The sequence below is a fragment of the Bos grunniens genome, chromosome 5, assembly GCF_055505025.1.
Source record: "Bos grunniens cultivar Pamir isolate PY7600 chromosome 5, Bosgru_T2T1.0, whole genome shotgun sequence".
In the NCBI taxonomy this organism is placed as follows: domain Eukaryota; kingdom Metazoa; phylum Chordata; class Mammalia; order Artiodactyla; family Bovidae; genus Bos; species Bos grunniens.
The window spans coordinates 60102935-60127928 of record NC_141169.1 but is presented as its reverse complement, the minus strand read 5'-3'; the positions used below and the strand labels follow the sequence as shown (position 1 = coordinate 60127928).

At 37.0% G+C, this 24994-nt stretch overlaps 1 protein-coding gene and 1 pseudogene across 1 annotated transcript; one reads left to right on the top strand and one right to left on the bottom strand.

The window, feature by feature from the left end:
- Positions 1-5526: 5526 nt before the first annotated feature.
- LOC147372198 (olfactory receptor 6C1-like) lies at positions 5527-8034 on the top strand (annotated as a pseudogene).
- Positions 8035-14761: 6727 nt separating this feature from the next.
- LOC147372197 (olfactory receptor 6C3-like) lies at positions 14762-15706 on the bottom strand. The gene has a single exon (XM_086403628.1). It carries the CDS (start codon positions 15704-15706, stop codon positions 14762-14764), a length of 945 nt encoding a protein of 314 aa, XP_086259754.1.
- Between the last annotated feature and the right edge of the window lie 9288 nt (positions 15707-24994).

The window sequence follows — 24994 nt, the reverse complement described above, 5'->3', positions numbered from 1 at the left end:
TTCCATGTCCAGTTCTAACTGTTGCTTCCTGACCTGCATACAGATTTCTCAAGAGGCAGATCAGGTGGTCTGGTATTGAGGTAATCTTTCAAATTATTTCAAACACCTTTGACACCCTGATTTAAAGTCATGTTTCTACAGGATATGGTAGATGGGGTTTCTGATGAAGGGAAGAATCAAGAAAAGAGTGATAAAAGTTAAAAAAATATATATTGCTTTTAAAGTAATTTAAGTTTCCCATGTGGCTCATACAAGTCTAGATAGAAGAATGTCCAAAGGAGAGCAAGACCTACAAGATCTAGGATAAATTATTTGTTAAAAAAATTAAAGATTATTATTCATGAGAATCATTTTTAAAATATTTATTGAATTTGTTGCAATATTGTTTCTGTTTTATGTTTTGGATTTTTGCCAGGAGGCATGTGGGATTTTAGCTCCTCAATCAGAGATTGAACCCACACGCCCTGCATTGGAAGGCGAAATCTTAACCACTGGAAGGGAAATATGGGAAGTCCCGTAGGATAAATTCTGTATATTCAGCAAATCGCTGAAAAGAGAATGGTGCTTGTTTTTCACTCATTATTGCAACAAATCTAAAAACTTCAAGTTGTAGAAGAGTACATGCAAGACATAGTTCTTGACACTGAATGTTTATAATTTGATTACACAGAATGAGGTTAACTGAATAAAAGTGTCTTAATATAAGAATTTCATTTGTGTCTTAAACCACAGATAGAAGGTTTTAAGTGTTCTTTGTGTTGAAAGTATTTCCATTAATAAATGTTCTTCTGCATAGTCATTACCTCTTATAGAAGTAAAACTGACAAAATACATTAACCATAATAAATTTGATTTGCAAATATTAAAAGCTTAAAGAATCTTGCTAGTCTAGTAGGGCATTGTTAGCACCATGTAGACTTGAAATACCAAGCAAATGTTTGTCTCTCCAAACTCTAGAGACTTTCCTTAACATTATTTGTATATGTTGCAAATATATATGTATTCTTACATATATGTAAGAAGAGATGGCAAGAATACACAGAAGAACTGTACGAAAAAGATCTTCATGACCCAGATAATCACGATGGTGTGATCACTCAACTAGAGCCAGACATCCTGGAATGTGAAGTCAAGTGGGTCTTAGAAAGCATCACTACGAATAAAGCTAGTGGAGGTGATGGAATTCCAGTTGAGCTCTTCCAAATCCTGAAAGATGATGCTGTGAAAGTGCTGCCCTCAATATGCCAGCAAATTTGGAAAACTCAGCAGTGGCCACAGGACTGGAAAAGATCAGTTTTCATTCCAATCCCAAATAAAGGCAATGCCAAAGAATGCTCAAACTACCACACAATTGCAATCATCTCACACACTAGTAAAGTAATGCTCAAAATTCTCCAAGCCAGGTTTCAGCAATATGTGAACCGTGAACTTCCTGATGTTCAAGCTGGTTTTAGAAAAGGCAGAGGAACCAGAGATCAAATTGCCAACATCCTCTGGATCATGGAAAAAGCAAGAGAGTTCCAGAAAAACATCTATTTCTGCTTTATTGACTATGCCAAATCCTTTGACTGTGTGCATCACAATAAACTGGAAAATTCTGAAAGAGATGGGAATACCAGACCACCTGATCTGCCTCTTGAGAAATTTGTGTGCAGGTCAGGAAGCAACAGTTAGAACTGGACATGGAACTACAGACTGGTTCCAAATAGGAAAAGGAGTATGTCAAGGCTGTATATTGTCACCCTGCTTATTTAACTTATATGCAGAGTAGATCATGAGAAACACTGGACTGGAAGAAACACAAGCTGGAATCAAGATTGCCGAGAGAAATATCAATAACCTCAGATATGCAGATGACACCACCCTTATGGCAGAAAGTGAAGAGGAATTCAAAAGGCTCTTGATGAAAGTGAAAGTGGAGAGTGAAAAAGTTGGCTTAAAGCTCAACATTCAGAAAATGAAGATCATGGCATCCGGTCCCACCACTTCATGGGAAATAGATGGGGAAACAGTGGAAACAGTGTTGACTTTATTTTTCTGGGCTCCAAAATCACTACAGATGGTGACTGTAGCCATGAAATTAAAAGATGCTTACTCCTTGGAAGGAAAGTTATGTCCAACCTAGATAGCATATTCAAAAGCAGAGACATTACTTTGCCAACAAAGGTCCGTCTAGTCAAGGCTATGGTTTTTCCTATGGTCATGTAGGGATATGAGAGTTGGACTGTGAAGAAGGCTGAGCGCCAAAGAATTGATGCTTTCGAACTGTGGTGTTGGAGAAGACTCTTGAGAGTCCCTTGGACTGCAAGGAGATCCAACCAGTCCATTCTGAAGGAGATCAGCCCTGGGATTTCTTTGGAAGGAATGATGCTAAAGCTGAAACTCCAGTACTTTGGCCACCTCATGTGAAGAGTTGACTCATTGGAAAAGAGTCTTATGCTGGGAGGGATTGGGGGCAGGAGGAGAAGGGGACGACAGAGGATGAGATGGCTGGATGGCATCACTGACTCGAAGGATGTGAGTCTGAGTGAACTCCGGGAGTTGGTGATGGACAGGGAGGCCTGGGGTCCTGTGATTCACAGGGTCGCAAAGAGTCAGACATGAAAGAGCGACTGATCTGACCTAATATGTATATATATACACACACACACACAAACACACACACATATACATGTACATGTATATATACATATTTCAACAAATTGAATACAGTGGTCTTTATTAGTGAATAAAATGATTCAATTTTGGGTTATATCTTATTACTCGATAGTTGAAATATATAACAAAAATGCTTTCAGAAGAAAATAAAAATAGGTATCATTTATTGCATTATTCATTATATATTGACTCTTTTTTAAATTTCTTCTTGGTCCTTCTTAAACCTTTCTAGCATCTTCTCGACCCTTGTCTCCAGGCTACGTATTTGTAAATCCAATTTGTTTTCAAGATTTTGAATCATTTTCACTATCATTATTTGGAATTCTTTATCAGGTAGATTCCCTATCTCTTCCTCTTTGTTTTGGTTTGGTGGGCATTTATCCTGTTCCTTTATCTGCTGGGTATTTCTCTGCCTTTCACCTTGTTTATATTGCTGTGTTTGGGATGGCCTTTCTGTATTCTAGCAGTTTGTGGTTCTTCTTTTTTGTGGAGGTTCCTTGCTGTGGATGGGGTGGATGGGTAGCTTGTCAAGGTTTTCTCGTTAGGGAAGCTTGTGTCAGTGTTCTGGTGGGTGAATCTCTATTTCTTCTTTCTGGAGGGCAATGATATGTCCAGTAATAAGTTTTGAGATGTCAATGGGTTTGAAGTGACTTTGGTTAGCCTGTATATTGAGGCTCAGGGTTATGTTCCTGTGTTGCTGGAGAATTTGCATGGTATGTTTTGCTCTGGAGCTAGTTGGCCCTTGGGTGGTGCTTGGTTTCAGTGTAGTATGGAGGCATTTGACGAGCTTCTATCGATGAATGTTCCCTGGAGTCAGGAGTTCTCTGGTGTTCTCAGGATTTGGACTTAAGCCTCCTGCCTCTAGTTTTCAGTCTTATTCTTACAGTAGCCTCAAGACTTCTCCATCTATACAGCATCAATGATAAAAATTCTAGGTTAATGATGAAAAGTTTCTCCACAGTGAGGGACACCCAGAGAGGTACACAGAGTTACATGGAGAAGAGAAGAGGGAAGAGGGAGATAGAGATGATCAGGAGGAGGAGAGGGGGAATCAAAAGGTGAGAGAGCATGCTAGCCAGTAATCACTTCCCTATATGCTCTCCACAGTCTGGATCCCTCAGAGATGTTCACGGCGTTACACAGAGAAGTGATGAGGGAGGAAGGAGACAGAGGTGGCCAGGAAGATAAAAGGGGGGAATCAAAAGGAGAGAGGCAGATCCAGCCAGTAATCAGTTCCCTGTGTTATCCACAGCCCAGAACACACAAAGAGATTCACCAAGTTGGGTAGAGAAGAAAATGGGGAGGGGGGAGATAGAGGCAACCTGGTGGAGAAAAAGGAGATTCAAAAGGGGGATACAGCAATCAGGCCAGTGATCTTGCTCCCAAGTAAAAATTGATACTGAAGATTGGGTTCTTAAAGGTACAAAGTTAATAACAAGTACCAAAAACCAAAGATGAAAAATCTTGAGTAGAGGTTAGCTTCTCAAAAAGGGAGGAGGATTCAGGATGGGGAACACATGTATACCAGTGGTGGATTCATTTTGATATTTGGCAAAACAAATACAATATTGTAAAGTTTAAAAATAAAATAAAATTAAAAAAAAATTGAAAGCATTTCCCCTAAAGTCAAGAACAAGACAAGGGTGCCCACTCTCACCACTACTATTAAACATAGTTTTTAAAGTTTTGGCCATAGCAATCAGAGCAGAAAAAGAAATAAAAGGAATCCAAATTGGAAAAGAAGTAAAACTCTCACTGTTTGTAGATGACATGATCCTCTACGTAGAAAACCCTAAAGACTCCACCAGAATATTACTAGAGCTAATCAATGAATATAGCAAAGTTGCAGGATATAAAATTAACACACAGAAATCCCCTGCATTCCTATACACTAACAATGAGAAAGCAGAAAGAGAAATTAAGGAAACAATTCCATTCACCATTGCAATGGAAAGAATAAAATACTTAGGAATATATCTACCTAAAGAAACTAAAGACCTATATATAGAAAAGTATAAAACACTGGTGAAAGAAATCAAAGGGGACACTAATAGATGCAGAAATATACCATGTTCATGGATAGGAAGAATCAATGTACTGAAAAAGAGCATACTACTAAAAGTAATCTATAGATTCATTGCAATCCCTATCAAGCTACCAACGGTATTCTTCACAGAGCTAGAACAAATAATGTCACAATTTGTATGGAAATACAAAAAACCTCGAATAGCCAAAGCAATCTTGAGAAAGAAGAATGGAACTGGAGGAATCAACCTGCCTGACTTCAGGCTCTACTACAAAGCCATAGTCATCAAGAGAGTATGGTACTGGCACAAAGACAGAAATATAGATCAATGGAACAAAATAGAAATCCTAGAGATAAACCCATGCACCTATGGACACCTTATCTTTGACAAAGGCAAGAATATACAATGGAGAGAAATGCAAATCAAAACCACTATGAGGTACCATTTCACACCAGTCAGAATGGCTGCGATCCAAAAGTCTACAAGCAATAAATGTTGGAGAGGGTGTGGAGAAAAGGGAACCCTCTTACACTGTTGGTGGGAATGCAAACTAGTACAGCCACTATGGAGAACAGTGTGGAGATTCCTTAAAAAACTGGAAATAAAACTGCCTTATGACCCACCAATCCCACTGCTGGGCATATACACTGAGGAAACCAGAATTGAAAGAGACACGTGTACCCCAATGTTCATTGCAGCACTGTTTATAATAGCCAGGACATGGAAACAACCTAGATGTCCATCAGCAGATGAATGGATAAGAAAGCTGTGGTACATATACACAGTGGAGTATTACTCAGCCATTAAAAATAATACATTTGAATCGGTTCTAATGAAGCAGATGAAACTGGAGCCAATTATAGAGAGCCAAGTAAGCCAGAAAGAAAAACACCAATACAGTATACTAATGCATATATATGGAATTTAGAAAGATGGTAACAATAACCCTGTATATGAGACAGCAAAAATGTATAGAATAGTCTTGTGAACTCTGTAGGAGAGGGAGAGGGTGGGATGATTGGGAGAATGGCATTGAAACATGTATAATATCATATATGAAACAAGTCGCCAGTCCAGGTTCGATGCACGATACTGGATGCTTGAGGCTGGTGTACTGGGATGACCCAGAGGGATGGTACGGGGAGGGAGGAGGGTTCAGGATGTGGAACACGTGTATACCTGTGCCAGATTCATGTTGATATATGGCAAAACCAATCCAATATTGTAAAGTTAAAAAAAAAAAGAAAAAAAAAACAATAAACAAAAACAGATTTTGGACATCTTAAAAAAAATAAAAAATCTATCAAAGAACAAAAAAAGAATTATACTATTATACTGACCAAAGAGAGATTTTACTAAGTGAATATCAATGTAGAAAAAAGGAAAATATAAAAATGCAACATAGGACAGAAAGCAGAATATACACACACATATAGAGAGAATAATAATATTTAGATGGCAGAGATTTTGAAGAAAAAAATGTTCTCTGAAAGATAATGTTTTATGTTTGATGTTAAATATTCATACAATTTAGTTTCCTTAGCCAATGACACAGATCCAGTCTATGAAAAATCCACTCTGCCTCTTCTGTACTCTGGAGTCTCTACACAAGTTTCCCAGCTTTTGGTACCAGGGATCAGTTTAGTAGATGACAACTTTTCCAAGGACCTGGGTGGAGGTGGTTATAGGATGTTTCAAGCTCATTTTGTGTATTGTGCACTTTATTTCTATTATTATTATTATATCTTTGTCACATCAAATCATCAGACATTAGATTTCAGAGTTCAGACCCTGGCTCCAATACTCGAGATGGTCACAATAGTGAATCCATTAGGTGTGATTCAGATAAGGAGTCAGAAGTTAGGAAGGTGGATGTGAGTCAGAGTGAGAACTTAGAAATCTTTCATATTGTGAAAGATTTAAGTCCAATGACTCATTTTGGAGACAGACCCATTTGAGTGACCTTTTCCCTGACATATTTGGTTTTTCTAAATTAACTAGAAAAATAATAACATAAGAAATCTGATAAAAGATTAGGAAATAATGCAATCTAACTGAATTTGAAGAAAAGATGAGGAATTTCCCATTGGGAAAGAAATATTTTAGGAAATTATTTAAAAGATCAACAGATAGCATTTCCATTCCAGTATTTCAAATACATAGAAAAGCCTAGGTTAATAAACCTGATCTTCGCATTTAGAGTATGTGATTTCGATAAAAATTTTAAGTATATTTTTAACCCCATTTCAATCAGTGAAATAGTTATTTTAAAAGAAATGTTCTATGAAAAATATGCCCTGGCATATAGTAAAAAAAAAAAAAAAAATTAAAGATAAGTTTTTTCAAAGATTTCCCAAGTTAAATTAGTATGGCATAGTCCTTCCAGAAATAAATTCCAGTGCTATCTGTGAATAGTTTCCTTTTCTTTAAGTCTCTTTGCGTTTTACCACTGAAGGATACTCAAAAGAAGAAGAAAAGGAGAATCTACATAGAAATAAAAGAGTTTATCCTTCTGGGACTGTCAGATCCACAACTTCACGTTGTGAGCTGTGTCTTTCTACTCACCATCTACATGCTCAGCATCACTGGAAACCTGACCATTAATCACCCTAACCCTGCTGGATGCCCACCTACAGACCCTCATGTATTTCTTCCTCAGAAATTTCTCCATATTAGAGGTGTCATCCACAACTGTCACTATACCCAAGTTCCTTATCACCATTATTAGAGGAGATAAAACTTTTCTTTTACTGATTGTATGACTCATTTTTCTTTTTTCTTTTTCATTCTCTTGGGAGTCATTGAGTTTTGCCTACTGGCTACTAAGTCTTCTGACCATTACATTTCCATCTGCAAATAGCTGCATTACATGAACATCATGAATCACAGAGACTGCACACTACTTGTCTTGGCTTCTTGGCTGGCTTCATCCTTAATCATTTTTTCATCACTCATGCTGTTCAGACAACTTGATTATGCCATTGATCATTTTAATTGTGATTATTTCACACATTTCTTGTTTAGACACCAAACTGCTAGAGATGATGGGCTTTCCCACTGCTGTGTTTACCCTAATGTTCACTTTGGTATTAATAATTCTGTCTTATCCATATATCATCAGAACAATTTTGAGGATCTCTTCCACCACTCAGAGGACAAGGGGCTTTTCCACGTGTTCTTCCCACAAATTGTCATCTCCATCTCTTATGGCAGCTACATTTTCATGTACATGAAACCATCAGTAAAGGACAGGGTGTCTTTGAGCAAGAGAGTGGCTGTGCTAACCACCTCAGTAATCCCCAGGCTGAACTCCTTTATTTACACCCTAAGGAATCTGAAAGTCAAGTGATCCTTCATGGACGTGGCCAGGAAGACTGTACTCTTCTCAAGGAAATGAAAAATTAAAAGCCTTGTTTTATAAATTAGAGGCATAACAATGAGCAATCAAATAAAAACCAGGGCTTTCAAAGTCTATTGATTTTCACATAGTCTTCCTGGAAGTATTTTCCAGTGCTCATACTTCTATTGACAGCATCTTACCAAATATGAGTACAGTTGTGCAGTAGTTTGAACATTCTTTGGCATTGCCTTTCTTTGGGATTGGAATGAAAACTGACATATCTAGTGCAACATTTTAACAGCATCATCTTTTAGGAATTGAAAGAATTCCACTGGATTTCCATCACCTCCACTAGTTTTGTTCATAGTGATGCTTCCTAAGGCTAACCTGACTTCAGACTCCAGCATGTCTGGCTCTAGCTGAGTGATCACATCATCATGGTTATCTGGGTGATTAAGATCTTTTTTGTATAGTTCTTCTGTGTATTCTAGCCAGCTCTTCTTAATATCTTCTGCTTCTATTAGGTCCATACCATTTATGTACTTTATTGTTACCATCTTTGCATGATATGTTCCTTTGGCATCTCTAATTTTATTGATGAGATGTCTAGTCTTTCCCATTCTATGGTTTTCCTCAATTTCCTTGCATTGTTCACTGAGGAAGGCTTTCTTACCTCTGCTTGCTATTCTTGGGAACTTTGCATTCAAATGGACATATGTTTCCTTTTCTCCTTTGCCTTTTGCTTCTCTACTTTTCTCAGCTATTCGTAAGACCTCCTCAGACAACCATTTTGCCTTTTTGCATTTCTTTTCCTTGAGGATGGTCTTGGTCACTGCTTCCCGTAGAATGTCACGAACCTCCATCCATAGTTCTTCAGGCACTTTATCAGATCTATTACCTTGAATCTATTTTTCACTTCCACTGAATAATCATAAAGGATTTGATTTCTATGAGGTCACACAGAGTCGGACACGACTGAAGTGACTTTGCAGTAGCAGCAGCATACCTGAATGGTCTAGTGATTTTCCCTACTTTCTTCAGTTTAAGTCTGAATTTGGCAGTAAGGAACTCATGATCCAAGCCATAGTCAGCTCCCAGGCTTGTTTTTGCTGACTGCATAGAGCTTCCCCATCTTCAGCTGCAAATAATATAATTAATTTGATTTCAGTATTGACCATCTGGATATGTCCATGTGTAGAGTCTTCTCTTGTGTTGTTGGAAGAGGGTGTTTGCTATGAGCAGTGTGTTGTCTTGGCAAAACTCGATTAGTCTTTGCCCTGCTTCATTCTGTATTCCAAATCTGCCTATTATTCCAGGTATTTCTTGACTTTCTACTTTTGCATTCCAGTCCCCTATGATGAAAAGGACATCTTTTTGGGGTGTCAGTTCTAGAAGGTCTTGTAGGTCTTCATAGAGCCGTTCAACTTCAGCTTCTTCAGCATTACTGGTTGGGGCATAGACTTGGATTACTGTGATATTGAATGGTTTGCCTTGCAAACAAACAGAGTTCATTCTGTCATTTTTGAGATTGCACCCAAGTACTGCCTTTCAGACTCCTTTGTTGACTATGAGGGCTGATCCATTTCTTCTACTTCTTACCCACAGTAGTAGATATAAAAGTCCTCTGAGTTAAATTCTCCCATTCCAGTCCATTTTAGTCCCCTGATTCTAAAATGTTGACTTTCACTCTTGCCATCTCCTATTTGACCACTTCTGATTTACCTTTTAATGGGGTTGCAAAGAGTCAGACACGACTGAGAGACTGAACTAAACTGATTTACCTTAATTCATGGACCTAACATTCCAGGTTCCTATGCAATATTATTCTTTACAGCATCAGACTTTACTTACATCACCAGTCACATCCAAACTGGGCATTGTTTTCACTTTTGTTCCATCTCTTCATTCTTTTTGGAGTTATTTCTCCACTCTTGTGCAGTAGCCTATTGGGCACCTACCAACCAGGGGAGTTCATCTTTTGGTGTCATATTTTTTTGCATTTTCATATTGTTCCTGGGATTCTCAAGGCAAGAGTACTGAAGTGGTTTCCATTCCCTTCTCCAGTGGACCACGTTTTGTCAGAACTCTCCACCATGAAGAATGTCCAAACTACCACACAATTGCACTTATCTCACACTCTAGCAAAGTAATGGTCAAATTCTCCAAGTGAGGCTTCAACGGTACATTAACCGAGAACTTCCAGATGTTACAACTGGATTTAGAAAAGGTGAAGGAATGAGGGATCAAATTGCCAACATCTGTTGGGCCATAGAAAATTCAACAAAGTTCCAGAAAAACATCTACTTCTCCTTTATTGACTATGCCAAAGCCTTTGACTGTGTGGTTCACAACAAACTGTGGAAAATTCTTAAAGAGATGAGAATACCAGATCACCTTACCTACATCCTGAGAAATCTGTATGCCATTCCAGAAGCAGCAGTTAGAACTGGACATAGAACAACGGACTGGTACCAAATTGAGAAAGGAGTATGCTAAGGCTGTATATTGTCACCCTGCTCATTTAACTTATATGCAGCGTACATCATGCAAAATACCAGGCAGGATGAAGCACAAGCTGGAATCAAGATTGCTGAAATATCAATAACCTAGATAAGCAGATGTCACAATCCTTTGGGCAGAAAGTGAAGAGGAACTAAAGAGCCACTTGATGAAAGTGAAAGAAGAGAGTGAAAAAGCTGGCTTGAACCTCAGCATTAAAAAAAAACTAAGATCATGGCATCTAGTTCCATCACTTCATGGCATATACATGGGGAAACAGTGGAAACAGTGACAAACTTTAATTTCTTGGGCTCCAAAATCATTGCAGATGATGAGTGCAGGCATGATATTAAAAGACACTTGCATCTTGGAAGAAAAGCTATGACCAAACTAGACAGCATATTAAAAATCAGGCATTACTTTGTCAACACAGATGCATCTAGTTAAAGCTATGGTTTTTTTCATTAGTCATGTATGGATGTGAGAGTTGGACCACAAAGAATACTGAGTGCCAAAGAATTGATGCTCTTGAACTGTGGTATTGGACAAGACTCTTGAGAGTTTTTTGGGCTGCAAGGAGATCCACCAGTCAATCCCAAAGAAAATCAATCCTGAATATTCATTGGAAGGGCTAATGCTGAACCTGAAGCTCCAATTCTTTGGCCACTTGATGCAAGGAACTGATTAATTGGAAAAGACCCTGATGCTGAGAAAGAGTGAAGGCAGGAGGAGAAGGGGACGGCAGAGGATGAGATGGTTGGATGGCATCACTGACTCAATGTACATGAGTTTGAGCAAGCTCCAGGAGATGGTGATAGACCAGGAAGCCTGGAATGTTGCAGTCCATGGGGTCGCAAAGAGTTGAACATGAGTAAATGACTGAACTGAACTACCAAATATAGTATATACATTTTTTTGCCATTCAAATTCTCATCATTCTTTCATGTACTGCCCTTCCTTTGGGCTCATCATTCTACTCAACCTTGGAACTGACCTCATTTCCCTCTTTGAAATGTTTTTTTAATTCCATGTTTTCAAAATATTTCTTAGAAAATTAAGGACAGACAGAAAAAGGCAGAGCAGCAACACCTGAGAGAGACCTGTGTTTTGATTTTGACAGGAAACACTCTTTCTAGAAATTCAGGAAATATTAAATCATGCTGAATACTATTTTTCAATGTTTTTTTAATTGTTGGATAATTGCTTTACAATGTTGTGTTGGTTTCTGCCATACGTTAACATGAGTCTATCATAAGTATACATATGTCCCCTTCTTTTTGAACTTCACTCCCACCTCCTACCCCAGCCCACATCTCTAGGTTGTCATAGAGGCCTGAGTTAAGCTCACTGTGCTGTACAACAACTTCTCATTGGCTATCTGTTTTACATATTTTAACGTATGAGTTTCAATGATAGTCTCTCAATTTGCCCCACCTTCTCCCAACCCCAACCCCACTCTGTTCCAGGTCTTTTCTCTATGTCTGTGTCTCTAATTGCTGCCCTGAAAGTAGGTTCATCGGTACCATTTTTCTAGATTCCATATATATGTGTTAATATACAATATTTGTTTTTCTCTTTCTGATTTACTTCACTCTATAACAGGCTCTAGGTTTATCTACCTCACTATATTTGATTCCAGTTTGTTCCCTTATGTGGATGCTTGGCTTGTTATGAACCAGTTTATAACCCAGCATATGGTTTGCATTTGTGCTCAGTCACGGCCAACTCTTTGTGATGCTATGGACTATAGCCTGACAGCCTTCTCTGTCCATGTGCTTACCACAGCTTCTTTATCCATTCATCTGTTGATGGACATCAAGGTTGCTCCCATGTCCTGGCTATTGTGAATAGTGCTGCAATGAACACTGGGGTACCTGTGTCTTTTAGAATTGTGATTTTCTGAATATATGCCCAGTAGTGAGATTGCTGGGTCATATGGAAGTCTTATTCCTATTTTTTAAAGAAACCACCATACTATTCTGCATAGTGGCTCTATAAATTCACATTCCCACCAACTGTGTAAGAGGATTCCCATTTCTTCACATCTTCTCCAGCATTTATTTGATGATGGCCATCTTGACCCATGTGAGGTTTAACCTCATTATAGTTTTGACAAGTGAAGTTGAGTATTTTTTTCATGTGTTTATTAGCCATCTTTATCTCTTCTTTGGAGAAATAGCCATCTATTTAGGTCTTCTGCCTATTGTGTCAATGACTTATTCTTTTGTTATTGAACTACATGAGTTGCTTGTATATTTTGGAGATTAATCCTTTGTCATTTGCTTCATTTGCAAATATTTTCTCCCATTCTGAGGGTTGTCTTTTCATCTTGCTTATGATTTCCTTTGCTGTGCAAAGGCTTTTAAGTTTAATTAGGTCCCACTTGTTTTTATTTCCAACATAAGGTGGTGGAGGTCTTTAATCCGTTTTGAGTTTATATTTGTGAATGGTGTTAGGAAGTGTTCTAATTTTATTCTTTTACACATAACTGTCCAGTTTTCCCTGCGCCACTTATCGAAGAGGCTGTATTTCCTCTGTGGCATATTCTTGCCTCCTTTTTCAAAGATAAGGTGCCCAAAGTGCTTGAGTTTATCTCTGGGCTTTCTATTTTGTTACATTGAGTCTTCCAATTCAAGAATTGGTATGTCTTTCCATCTGTTTATGTCATCTTTGACTTCTTTCATCAATGTCTTATAGTTTTCTTTATACAGCTCTTTTGTGCATTTATTCCTAGATATTTTATTGTTATTGTTGCCTTGGTGAATGGAGTTGATTATTTTCTCCTTCAGATTTTTGTTACTAGTGTATTGGAATTCAGTGGATTTCTGTGTATTGATTTTGTATGCTGCAACCTTACTAAATTAACTGATTAATCTAGTAATTTTCTGATAGTATTTTTAGGGTTTTCTTTGTATTATGTATCATGCTGTTGCCAATGAAAGTTTTACTTCTTTTCCAATCTGGATCCCTTTTCTTTCTTGTTCTTCTCTGTTGCCATTTAAAATTAACTCCAATTTTACCTTTTCATTATGGCTGTGAAATAAGAACATTCATATAAAACATTTCCTGAGGAAAAGATAAGGTAAAATTTTCTTCAAGAGAAAATCAATAACAGCTACCTCAGAAAGTTGTTTAATAAAAGCTATGATGAACCTGACAGTGTATTAAAAACCAGAAACATCACTGCCAACAATGATCTGTATAGTCAAAGCTATGGGTTTTTCAGTAGTCATGTAGGGATGTGAGAGTTGGACAATAAAGAAGGCTGAGCACACAAGAACTGATGCTTTTAGATTGTACTGCTAGAGAATACTCTGGAGAGTCCTTTGGACTGTGAGATCAAACCAGTAAATCCTGCAGAAAATCAACTCTAAATATTAATTGGAAGGACTGATGCTGAAGCTGAAGGTCCAATAGTTTGGCCACCTGATGTGAAGAACACATTCACTGGAAAAGACCCTGATGCTGGGAAAAATTGTGAAATTTTCCAAGCATCTGGAAAGATGCTTGGAAAGCATCACTAGATCATGGACATGAGTTTGAGGAAACTCAGGGAACTAGTGAAGGACAGGGGAGCCTCGTGTGCTGCAGTCCATGTGAGCACAAAGAGTTGGATACGAATGAGTGACTGAAAATGAAATAAAGCTGTTCACAAGATTCAATGAGCCAATATGAAGAAAATAATTAGAATAGGCCTGGAATATAGTAATTGCTGAAAAAAATTAACTCTACCCTTCTCTTTCTTCTCTCTCCTCATTATTATAAAAGTATTATAATAATATAAAGAGTTCAAATATACTTTATTTTGTAAACTTTAAAAATATTTAAGTAGATATTTATATTTTATTTACAACCCTCTAGTGATTGTTATTGTTGCATTTCGTGAAAGTTCCAAATAGAATAAAAACTTCCTAATAATGTCATTTCTATTACGTGGTAAAATGAAAATTTCAGAAATCCGCATCAATTCTCACATTCTTTTCATCAAGCTAAATGGCCTATAAAATTGCAACACCAATCTGTTTTCTTTACTTCATTCAGAATATTTGAATAAAAAATTTATAGAAAATTCTGAAGCAATATTCAACCTTATCCAGTTAATTAGGTTCAGTGTGGGGAATTTTTTTTTTAACATGGGAACAGATGAAAAGGACTCATACAACTGTACTGAAAGAGTTTTGGAAGATTATGAGTAATAGAAAGCATTTTTAAGAACTTTACTCTTTTAATGATATAATCACTTGCATTTCCTGGAGAAAAAGAGAACCTTTTGGATGGTATCCTTGAAGGCTTGTTTCACTTGCTGGTTTCTCAGTGAATATATAAATGGATTCATCATAGGAGGAACAGAAGCATTCAGAATAGATGCTCCTTTGTTCAAGGATGCCTTTTCCTTTGCTGATGGGTTGGCATACATGAATATACAGCTTCCATAAGAGATGAAAATGACAATCATGTGAGAGGAGCATGTAGAAAATGCCTTTTTTCTCTGACTGGCAGAAGGCAGCCTCAGAATTGTCTTGATGATGAACATGTAGGATAGAATTATTAATGCCAAAGTAAAAAGCAGAATCTCTAATGCAGAGTAAAAACCAATCACTTCAAGGAGCCATGTGTCTGAGCAAGATAGTTTCAAGAGGGGGAAATAGTCACAAGCAAAGTGATCAATGATATTAGAACCACAGTAATCTAACTGGAGAAAAAGAATAACAGGTGGGAAGATGTTTAAGAACCCTGCGAGCCAAGCACAAAAGACAAGTAATACACAGACTCTGTCGTTCATGATGGTTGTGTAATGCAGGGGTTTGCAGATGGCTACATAGCGATCATAAGACATGGCTGTTAGAAGATAAAACTCAGTGATACCCAAGAAAATGAAGAAAAACAGCTGAGCTGTACAATCATTGTATGAAATCGTTTTGTCCCTGGTGATAATTGTGCCCAGAAATCTAGGAATACCAACAGTTGTAAAGGAGATTTCTAATATAGAGAAGTTCCTGAGGAAAAAATACATAGGTGTCTGTAAATGGGAGTCCACCAAGGTGAGAATAATGATGGTCAAATTTCCAGTGACACTTAATATATATGTGATGATTAAAAAGAGAAAAGTCACAATCTGAAGCTCTGGGTCATCTGATAGCCCCAGAAGAATGAATTCTGTGGGTCTTGTGTGGTTTTTCATTGCTGATCCTTTCCCCCATTCAAAGAGAAAAATGGATGTGTCTCCTATAGGAAATAAATGATTAAAATACATTTGAGGATAGAATACAAATCTTTTAAAATATCCATCATGATGATAATAAATGAAATTTAAAATTCACCTACAGAGCTCTCTCCAATTTCCATTCAACTTTTCATTCTAGTAAGGAATATTATCTGAAGTTCAAAATCATTATTTCTTCTTCAAAAATACATTATCATAGACTATGGATAAAATAAAACTCTTATGATAACACTTAAATAGGGTTATCTTTTCTAATAATTTTTAATTGGTTCAAGGTTTCTTTAAAACATTTAGCTTCCTTTGTAAAAGGTACAGATATATTTTAATTGATTCTCCTCCTTTCCTCAGTATTATAAAAACCAGTATACTTCGCAGATAATCTAAATAGAGTTTGAAAGCATACAGACTTTAGGTATGCCTACTTCCACATTTTATATTTTGCATAACTGAGGCCCACTTTGTTTAGGTGACTTTCACTAGTTTAAATGATTAGTGAACATAGTAAATCTGTGGGAAATTCTTAAAGAGATGGGAATACCAGACAATCTAACCTCTCTCCTGAGAAACCTATATGCAGGACAAGAAGCAGCAGTTAGGACTGGACATGGAACAATGGACTGTTTCAAATATGGGAATGGAGTACTTCAAGGCTGTATATTACCACACTGCGTGTTTGTGTGTGTGTGTGTTAGTTACTCAGTTGTGTCCGACTTTTTATAACCCCATGGACTGTTGCCACAGTCCATGTGGATCACAAGAAACTGTGGAAAATTCTTATAGAGATGGGAATACCAGACCACCTGACCTGCTTCCTGAGAAATCTGTATGCAGGTCAGGAAGCAACAGTTAGAACTGTTCATGGAACAAAAGAATGGTTCTAAATCGGGGAAGAAGTACCTCAAGGCTGCATATTGTCACCCTGCTTATTTAACTTATATGCAGAGTACATCGTGCAAAATGCCAGGCTGGATGAAGCACAAGTTGGAATCAAGATTGCGGGCAGAAATATCAATAACCTCAGATATGCAGATGACACCACCCTTATGGCAGAAAGCAAAGAAGAACTAAAGAGCCTTTTGACAAAAGTGAAAGAGGCGGAGAGTGAAAAAGTTAGCTGAAAATGCAACATTCAGAAAACTAAGATCATGGCAACCAGTCCCATCACTTCATGGCAAATAGATGGGGAAACAGTGGAAACAATGACAGACTTTATTTTGGGGGGCTCTAAAATCAATGCAGATGGTGACTGTAGCCATGAAATTAAAAGATGATTGCTTCTTGGAAGAAAAGCTATGACCAACCTCGACAGCATTTTAAAAAGCAGAGACATTATTTTGCCAACAAAAGTCCATCTAGTCAAAGCTTTGGTTTTTCTAGTAGTCATTTGTGGATGTGAGAGTTGGACTATAAAGAAAGCTGAGCGTGGAAAAATTGATGCTTTTGAACTGTGGTGTTTGAGAAGACTCCTGAGAGCCCCTTGGACTGCAAGAAGATCAGGCCAGTCAATCCTAAATGAAATCAGTTCTGAATATTCATTGGAAGAGCTGCTTCACTGGAAAAGACCCTGATGCTGGGAAAGATTGAGGGCTGAGGTGAAGGGGATGAAAGAAGATGAGACGCCTTCATGGCATCATAGATTCAGTGGACGTGAGTTTGAGCAAACTCCAGGAAATAGTGAGAAGACTGGCATGCTGCAGTTCATGGGGTTGGAAAGAGTCAGACACAACTAACCACCTGAGCAACAACAACACAGCATAGTAATATCTCAATTTAGAATATAGGTAGATACCCATGGGAATATTTTTGTGGCACTCTATCCTAATTTACTTTCATAAATGTTTGGTTGATGCAATGCCTTAATTTCTTCCTTTTCTGATAAAAGACCGAAAGCACAAGAAAGTGTAACGTCCGCTACCAAATTAAATAATTGCTACATTCAGTTTAGTTCATACAATACACACTTATTTTCTTTTGTTTTACAATTTTGCCTTAGCAAATGAATAAGTAGATGGGCAAAATCTTTACTGGGAAGCAGATATTCCCTTAAATAAGGAATGTCATTTTTATCTTTTTAGTTCTACAAACAAAAACCATTTAACTTAGGAAAAAATAATGAACAACACAATACTTATGGCTATGCTGCTTCTTTAGGACTCCATGAATAGCATTCTTGTTCGTAAACCACCATTTACTCTTTAATAACAAAAATTTCCTAAATTCCCAAACCCATATACACATACTAGTTTAAAACACATGAATGAAATGTAATAATATGCATTAACCTGAATAATAACAAATTGTACTTGCTTCCTGGTTTTTCTTGATGATTTAGTCTCAAATTTTACGGTCTGATCACTTTAATAATTATATAATTTCAGAGTTGGTGAGTTGAGTTAGCAATTTATTTGGTTTCAATTTTACTCTCAAAACAAATATGGTGACTTAACCATGTCATTGCTCTCAAGGATTATATTCTCACTGTGGTTCAACTGGTAATATTTGACCCACAATATCCTTCATTCCTGATATTGCAAAATTGGGGCACATTTCACTATACTGTGACTCATAATTTATTTTTGTCTCTTATCCAAGCTCTGTGTACAAACTCAGTTGAACTTGGGGGGACTAGTCAAATATTTCTTACACCTTTTCACATAATAAAAGCACTATTTATTAAAACATTTTCTTCATATTAATGCACAGACTTTAAATGAAGATTTTGTAATTCTATGATTATTTATCCATGCAATTTAAGTAATATTTTCCTTAGGCTTCAGAGACTGTTATATTTTTCTGCAAATGCTGCTTTGAGAAAAAGAGATTTAGAAATTTCTTCTCCATGTATGTCATACACAAGGAATTGGATTTACCTTGTCTTTCCTGTTTTCTCAGGGTAATTTGTTAAGTAAACAGAGGGCTGATGAGGCATTATTAAAAGACACAGGTAAATCAGTTTTGTGAGGATTAATAAGAAAGTGCTTATGCTTCCTAGTAGCTCAGTGGTAAAGCATCCACTTACTAATGCTAGAGATGTGACTGTGATCCCTGAAGTGGGAAGATTCCTCAAGCCATGGAACAACTAAGACAGTTTGCCACAAAATCTAAGCCTATGCTCTAGAGCTCAGGAACCGCAATTACCGAGTCAACATGCTGCAACTATTGAAGCCCTTACCACCTACAGCCCATGTTCCACATGAAGAGAAGCCACCGCAATGAGAAGCTCATACACCGTAAGTAGAGAGTAGCCCCCAACTGTCTCAACTAGAGAAAGCCGGTGCAGCCAAAAATAAATCAATAAGTAAAATTATTTTAAAAAAGAAAGTGTCAAAAACCAAAATGACTAAGCTAAATGAGGTAACATCATAAACAACATGTCATATTGAGTGTGCAAAAATTTGATTTAGATTTAGAAATTGACAAACTCAACAAATCAGCCCCTCAATTTCACCTCTGAGAGGCAGTTGTTAAACGTTTACTATTCTGTCAATTAGAACATCTGTCAGTCATGTGGTGGATACTCAATAAATATTTCTGAATAAATAAATATTTGAAATAATTTTGGTGTATAATCAATCTCCAGTACTCAATAAAATCTTAACTACTGATTTTTAAAGAATTTGAGATAAAGTAATCATTGATAAAAAAAAAAAAAAACAAAACGAAATTCTGTAAAGCAATTATCCTTCAGTTAAAAAATAAAGAAATTAAAAAAAAAGAATTTGAGAAACAAAATGTGAAAAGATTCACTATTTGGATAAAAAAAATGTTAGTTGCTCAGTCATATCCAACTCTTTGCAACCCCATGGACTATAGCCCACCAGGTTCCTCTGTCCATGGAATTCTCCAGGCAAGAATCCTGGAGTGGGTTTCCATTCCCTTCAAATATAAAGACAAAGTCTCTTACCGGGGCAGATTTCAAGAACCTGTGCACAATTGGGTCCCATGATGTGGTCCAGACAGGCTCCAGCACACCACTGCTGGGAGTGAACCAGTTAGTTCATCTACAAAGTGAACAAAGATCCCTGTTTTCATGGGGGTGAGGGATGGGAGAGAATGTGGATAATAAGCATGAATGTAATAAGTGTTTTGAAAAGGAAGGGAAAACTGAAATGCCTTGGAAGTGGGGTGCTAGTATAATTTTAAATAGTATCAGTGGGGTAGATTTTATTGAGGTGATATTTGGATAGAGATCTGAAGGAGGGATGGGTGCTAACCATGTGATTATCTGGGAGAGGGAGACTTTCCAGTTTAAGAAACATTTAGTGTAAATACAGTAAGGTTCTAGAAGGAAAATCATGCTGATTGCAAAGAATGATTTTTGGTTGTTTATTTTGTTTTCTCATTTCTGATATTTTTCAATTTTTGTTGAACTAGTTTCCTGGATAGAATCTCCAGGAGAGTATTGAATAAAGCAGTTATAGTGGTCCTTCACATCTTAAAACTGATTTTACCAAGACTACAGCTACTATGTAAAACATTAAAAATGATATGTGTTGTAAACTTTAGCCTTCTCTGGTGGCTCAGACAGTAAAGCGTCTGTCTACAATGCGGGAGACCTGGGTTCCATCCCTGGGTGGGGAAGATCTCCTGGAGAAGGAAATGGCAACCCACTCCAGTATTCTTGCCCGGAAAATCCCATGGATGGAGGAGCCTGGTAGGTTACAGTCCATGGGGTCGCAAAGAGTCAGACACGACTAAGCTTTCACTTTCTTTCTTTCTTTCTATGTGTTGTAAATTTTAAATTATGAATATTTTCAAGTATACACTAGGATAGAGAACTGGAGAAATAGTTTCAGGTATAGATCAAGCAGATTCAATAGATATGAAGGCTATTTTATATTGCTTTACCTGTTTTTTGAAAAGATTTGAAACATTTTGTTGTATTTTAAACTAGAACTTACATAGCAAATTTTTTCTTACCTGCATATTATGAATTCCTAAAAAAATATATATATATATATTTTTTGCTTAATCCTGATGCAGTTTCCAAGCTAGCTAAATTAGCAAAATGTCTTTGGTATCATTTATCACCTTGCACACAGTTGCACATATTCATGCTCACTTGCTCAGTTGTGTCCGATTCTTTGTGACCCCACGGACTCTAGCCCACCAGGCTTCTCTGCTTATGGGATTTCCCAGGCAAGAACACAGGAGGAGGTTGCTATTTCCTCCTCTAGGAGATCTTCCACACCCAGCGACTGAACCCATATCTCCTGAGTCTTCTACCTTGGCAGGAGGATTCTTTGCCACTGAGCCACTGGGAACATACTCCTAATACCCAATTGTCTCAAAACATCATTTTTTGTTGACTTGTTCAAATTGGAGCCAGACAAGGAACAGGTAGCATATCTAGTTGTGATGATCAAGTCAGGTTAGTTATGCTACTGAAATAATGTTCTATTCTGTTTTACTAAGAGACTTTAAAAAGTCATGAATGGTCACTGCATTTTATCATCGCATATATGATTTTCATTTCAACTTTTGCTTTGCATTTTTAGTCTTTTGATGAGGCAAATTCCACAAGTAAATTCTCTAAAGATAATTATCTTTGGGATAAGGCCACATGTAACATAAAATACTAGTTTTGATCATTTCTCTTAGTACACTATCTCCTTATTTATGAGTCAAATTGCTGGTGACTTTCTCACTTAATCTTTTGATATAAAAACCAATATAAATGTCCAAAAATGAGTTAGAAATGTTTGCCTCATCTTTTCTTCTATGAATATTTTTTAAGTTGCCCTCATTCACCTTCTTAACAATAAATAAATAAATGACATTTGCTGTTAAATTTGAAACTCTTACATCTTTTATTGAATTTTCAAATTTTAGTCAAATTAACTTATATTAAATAAGAAATAATATACTAGCCAATGTTTATGGAAAAACTGTTGTCCATGCATCATAGTTGGCCCACCACAAATTTGTGTTAAAAGTTTAATTGGGCACAAAAGCAGAGACATTACTTTGCCAACAAAGGTCCGTCTAGTCAAGGCTATGGTTTTTCCTGTGGTTATGTATGGATGTGAGAGTTGGACTGTGAAAAAGGCTGAGCGCCAAAGAATTGATGCTTTTCAACTGTGGTGTTGGAGAAGACTCTTGAGAGTCCCTTGGACTGCAAGGAAATCCAACAAGTCCATTCTGAAGGAGATCAGCCCTGGGATTTCTTTGGAAGGAATGACGCTAAAGCTGAAACTCCAGTCCTTTGGCCACCTCATGCGAAGAGTTGACTCATTGGAAAAGACTCTGATGCTGGGAGGGATGGGGGACAGAAGGAGAAGGGGATGACAGAGGATGAGATGGATGGATGGCATCAATGACTCGATGGACGTGAGTCTGAGTGAACTCTGGGAGTTGGTGATGGACAGTGAGGCCTGGTGTGCTGCGATTCATGGGGTTGCAAAGAGTCGGAAATGACTGAGCAACTGAACTGAACTGAGCCCTTTCATTCACATATAGTTTATAGCTGCATTTTTATGACAGAGGGGGAGAATTGAGTAATTCCTTCAGGGATGCTATGGTCTACAAATTCTAAATTAATATATTGCCCTTTAGGCACAAATTGTGTTGACTTCTGATACTGATAATTAAAATGTTTACACTGATTGAAACCTTTATAATAACCACTAAAGAGTTTGTGTAGGGTTAAAAAGCCACATTATTTGATATCAACATAAACTCCTTCATATATTTTGTAATAAAATTTACAGTTCTTTTAATTCTTGGAACTGTAACTCTCTAGTTTATGGTATATTTTTATTCAGGTATCAAGAACCCACATCATCAATCAATTCTAAACTTCAGTATTTTCAAATATTTCCAATTAACTGTAGAAATTACTGATTCAACAAGAAGGTAGGAGATAGTAGCTCCATGACTCTTTCCAAATTGGAAAGCTCTTTAGCAATCTTTAAAGTTGTTTTCTTTGTTTTTCAGCAATTACGGATCTAAACTTTCAACTAAGTACAATGTATGCATATCAGGAATAATTTGGCTCAATAAATTAGGATTATAGTCGTAATAGAAAAAAGGTTAGCAAATGTAAGTTGAGTCTGGGCAACATTTCACCTTTTTCTGAAGTGCACATGCAACCTTCTCCAGGATAGATTACATCCTGGGCCATAAATCTAGCCTTGATAAATTCAAAAAAAGTTAAAATCATTCCAAGCATCTTTTCTGACCACAATGCAGTAAGATTAGATCTCAATTACAGGAGAAAAACTATTAAAAATGCCAACATATGGAGGCTGAACAACACGCTGCTGAATAACCAACAAATCACAGAAGAAATCAAAAAAGGAATCAAAATATGCATAGAAACGAATGAAAATGAAAACACAACAACCCAAACCTGTGGGACACTGTAAAAGCAGTGCTAAGGGGAAAGTTCATAGCAATACAGGCAGACCTCAAGAAACAAGAAAAAAGTCAAATAAATAACCTAATTCTACACCTAAAGCAACTAGAAAAGGAAGAATGAAGAACCCCAGGGTTAGTAGAAGGAAAGAAATCTTAAAAATTAGGGCAGAAATAAATGCAAAAGAAACAAAAGAGACCATAGCCAAAATAAACAAAGCCAAAAGCTGGTTCTATGAAAGTATAAATAAAAGTGACAAACTATTAGCCAGACTCATCAAGAAACAAAGCGAGAAAAATCAAATCAATAAAATTAGAAGTGAAACTGGAGAGATCACAACAGACAACACAGAAATACAAAGGATCATAAGAGATTACTATCAGCAATTATATGCCAATAAAATGGACAACGTGGAAGAAATGGACAAATTCTTAGAAAAGTACAACTTTCCAAAACTCGACCAGGAAGAAATAGAAAATCGTAACAGACCCATCACAAGCACGGAAATTGAAACTGTAATAAAAAATCTTCCAGCAAACAAAAGCCCAGGTCCAGACGTCTTCACAGCTGAATTCTACCAAAAATTTAGAGAAGAGCTAACACCTATCCTACTCAAATTCTTCCAGAAAATTGCAGAGGAAGGTCAACTTCCAAACTCATTCCATGAGGCCACCATCACCCTAATACCAAAACCTGACAAAGATCCCACAAAAAAAGAAAACTACAGGCCAATATCACTGATGAACATAGATGCAAAAATCCTTAACAAAATTCTAGCAAATAGAATCCAACAACACATTAAAGAGATCATACACCATGATCAAGTGGGCTTTATCCCAGGGATGCAAGGATTCTTCAATATCCACAAATCAATCAATGTAATACACTACATTAACAAATTGAAAACTAAAAGCCATATGATTATCTCAACAGATGCAGAGAAAGCCTTTGACAAAATTCAACATCTGTTTATGATAGAAACCTTCCAGAAAGCAGGAATAGAAGGAACATACCTCAACATAATAAAAGCTATATATGACAAACCCACAGCAAACATTGTCCTCAGTGGTGAAAAATTGAAATCATTTCCCCTAAAGTCAGGAACAAGACAAGGGTGCCCACTTTCACCATTACTATTCAACATAGTTTTGGAAGTTTTGGGCACAGCAATCAGAGCAGAAAAAGAAATAAAAGGAATCCAAACTGGAAAAGAAGAAATAAAAAGTCCTCTTTTTTAAATTAACCTTTTTATTTTGTATTGTAGTATAGCCAGTTAGCAATGTTGTGACAGTTTCAGGTAGAAAGCAAAGGGACTCAAATCATATGTATACATGTATCCATTCTCTTTCTATATCCCCTCCCATCTCGGCTGTCACATACATTGAGCACAATTCGCTGTGCTATAGGTCCTTATTGGTTATCCATTTTAAATATAGCAGTGTGTACCTGTCCATCCCAGCTCCCTAACTATCCTTCGCCTGTCCTTCTCATCCACAACTATGAGTTCATTCTCTAAGTCTGAGTCTGTTTCTGCTTTATAAATAAGTTTGTTTGTAACACATCTTCTTAGATTCTGCATATAAGGAATGTCATATGATGTTTCTGCTTCTTGGTCTGACTTACTTCACTCAGTATGACAATCCTCTAGGTCCATTCAAAATTCTTTCTTAATGCTTCTTTACATCTGATTTTGACCTGAATAATTTGGTAAAAGTTCACAACATTTGGCGATATAGTGACCATATGAGCATGAGCCCTACCAGCAATACAAACAAAATATAGACTTTAGCTCTCACGATGATTTCTTGTATCCTTCTTTAACCCCTTAGAAAATGAGCTTGTGAGTGGTCTTGAAAACAAAAGACTTGGGATGAAAGAGTAAATCATGG

Excerpts from the sequence above, each read along its gene's own strand:
- LOC147372197 (XM_086403628.1), bottom strand. The coding sequence starts at position 15,706 with ATGAAAAACCACACAAGACCCACAGAATTCATTCTTCTGGGGCTATCA.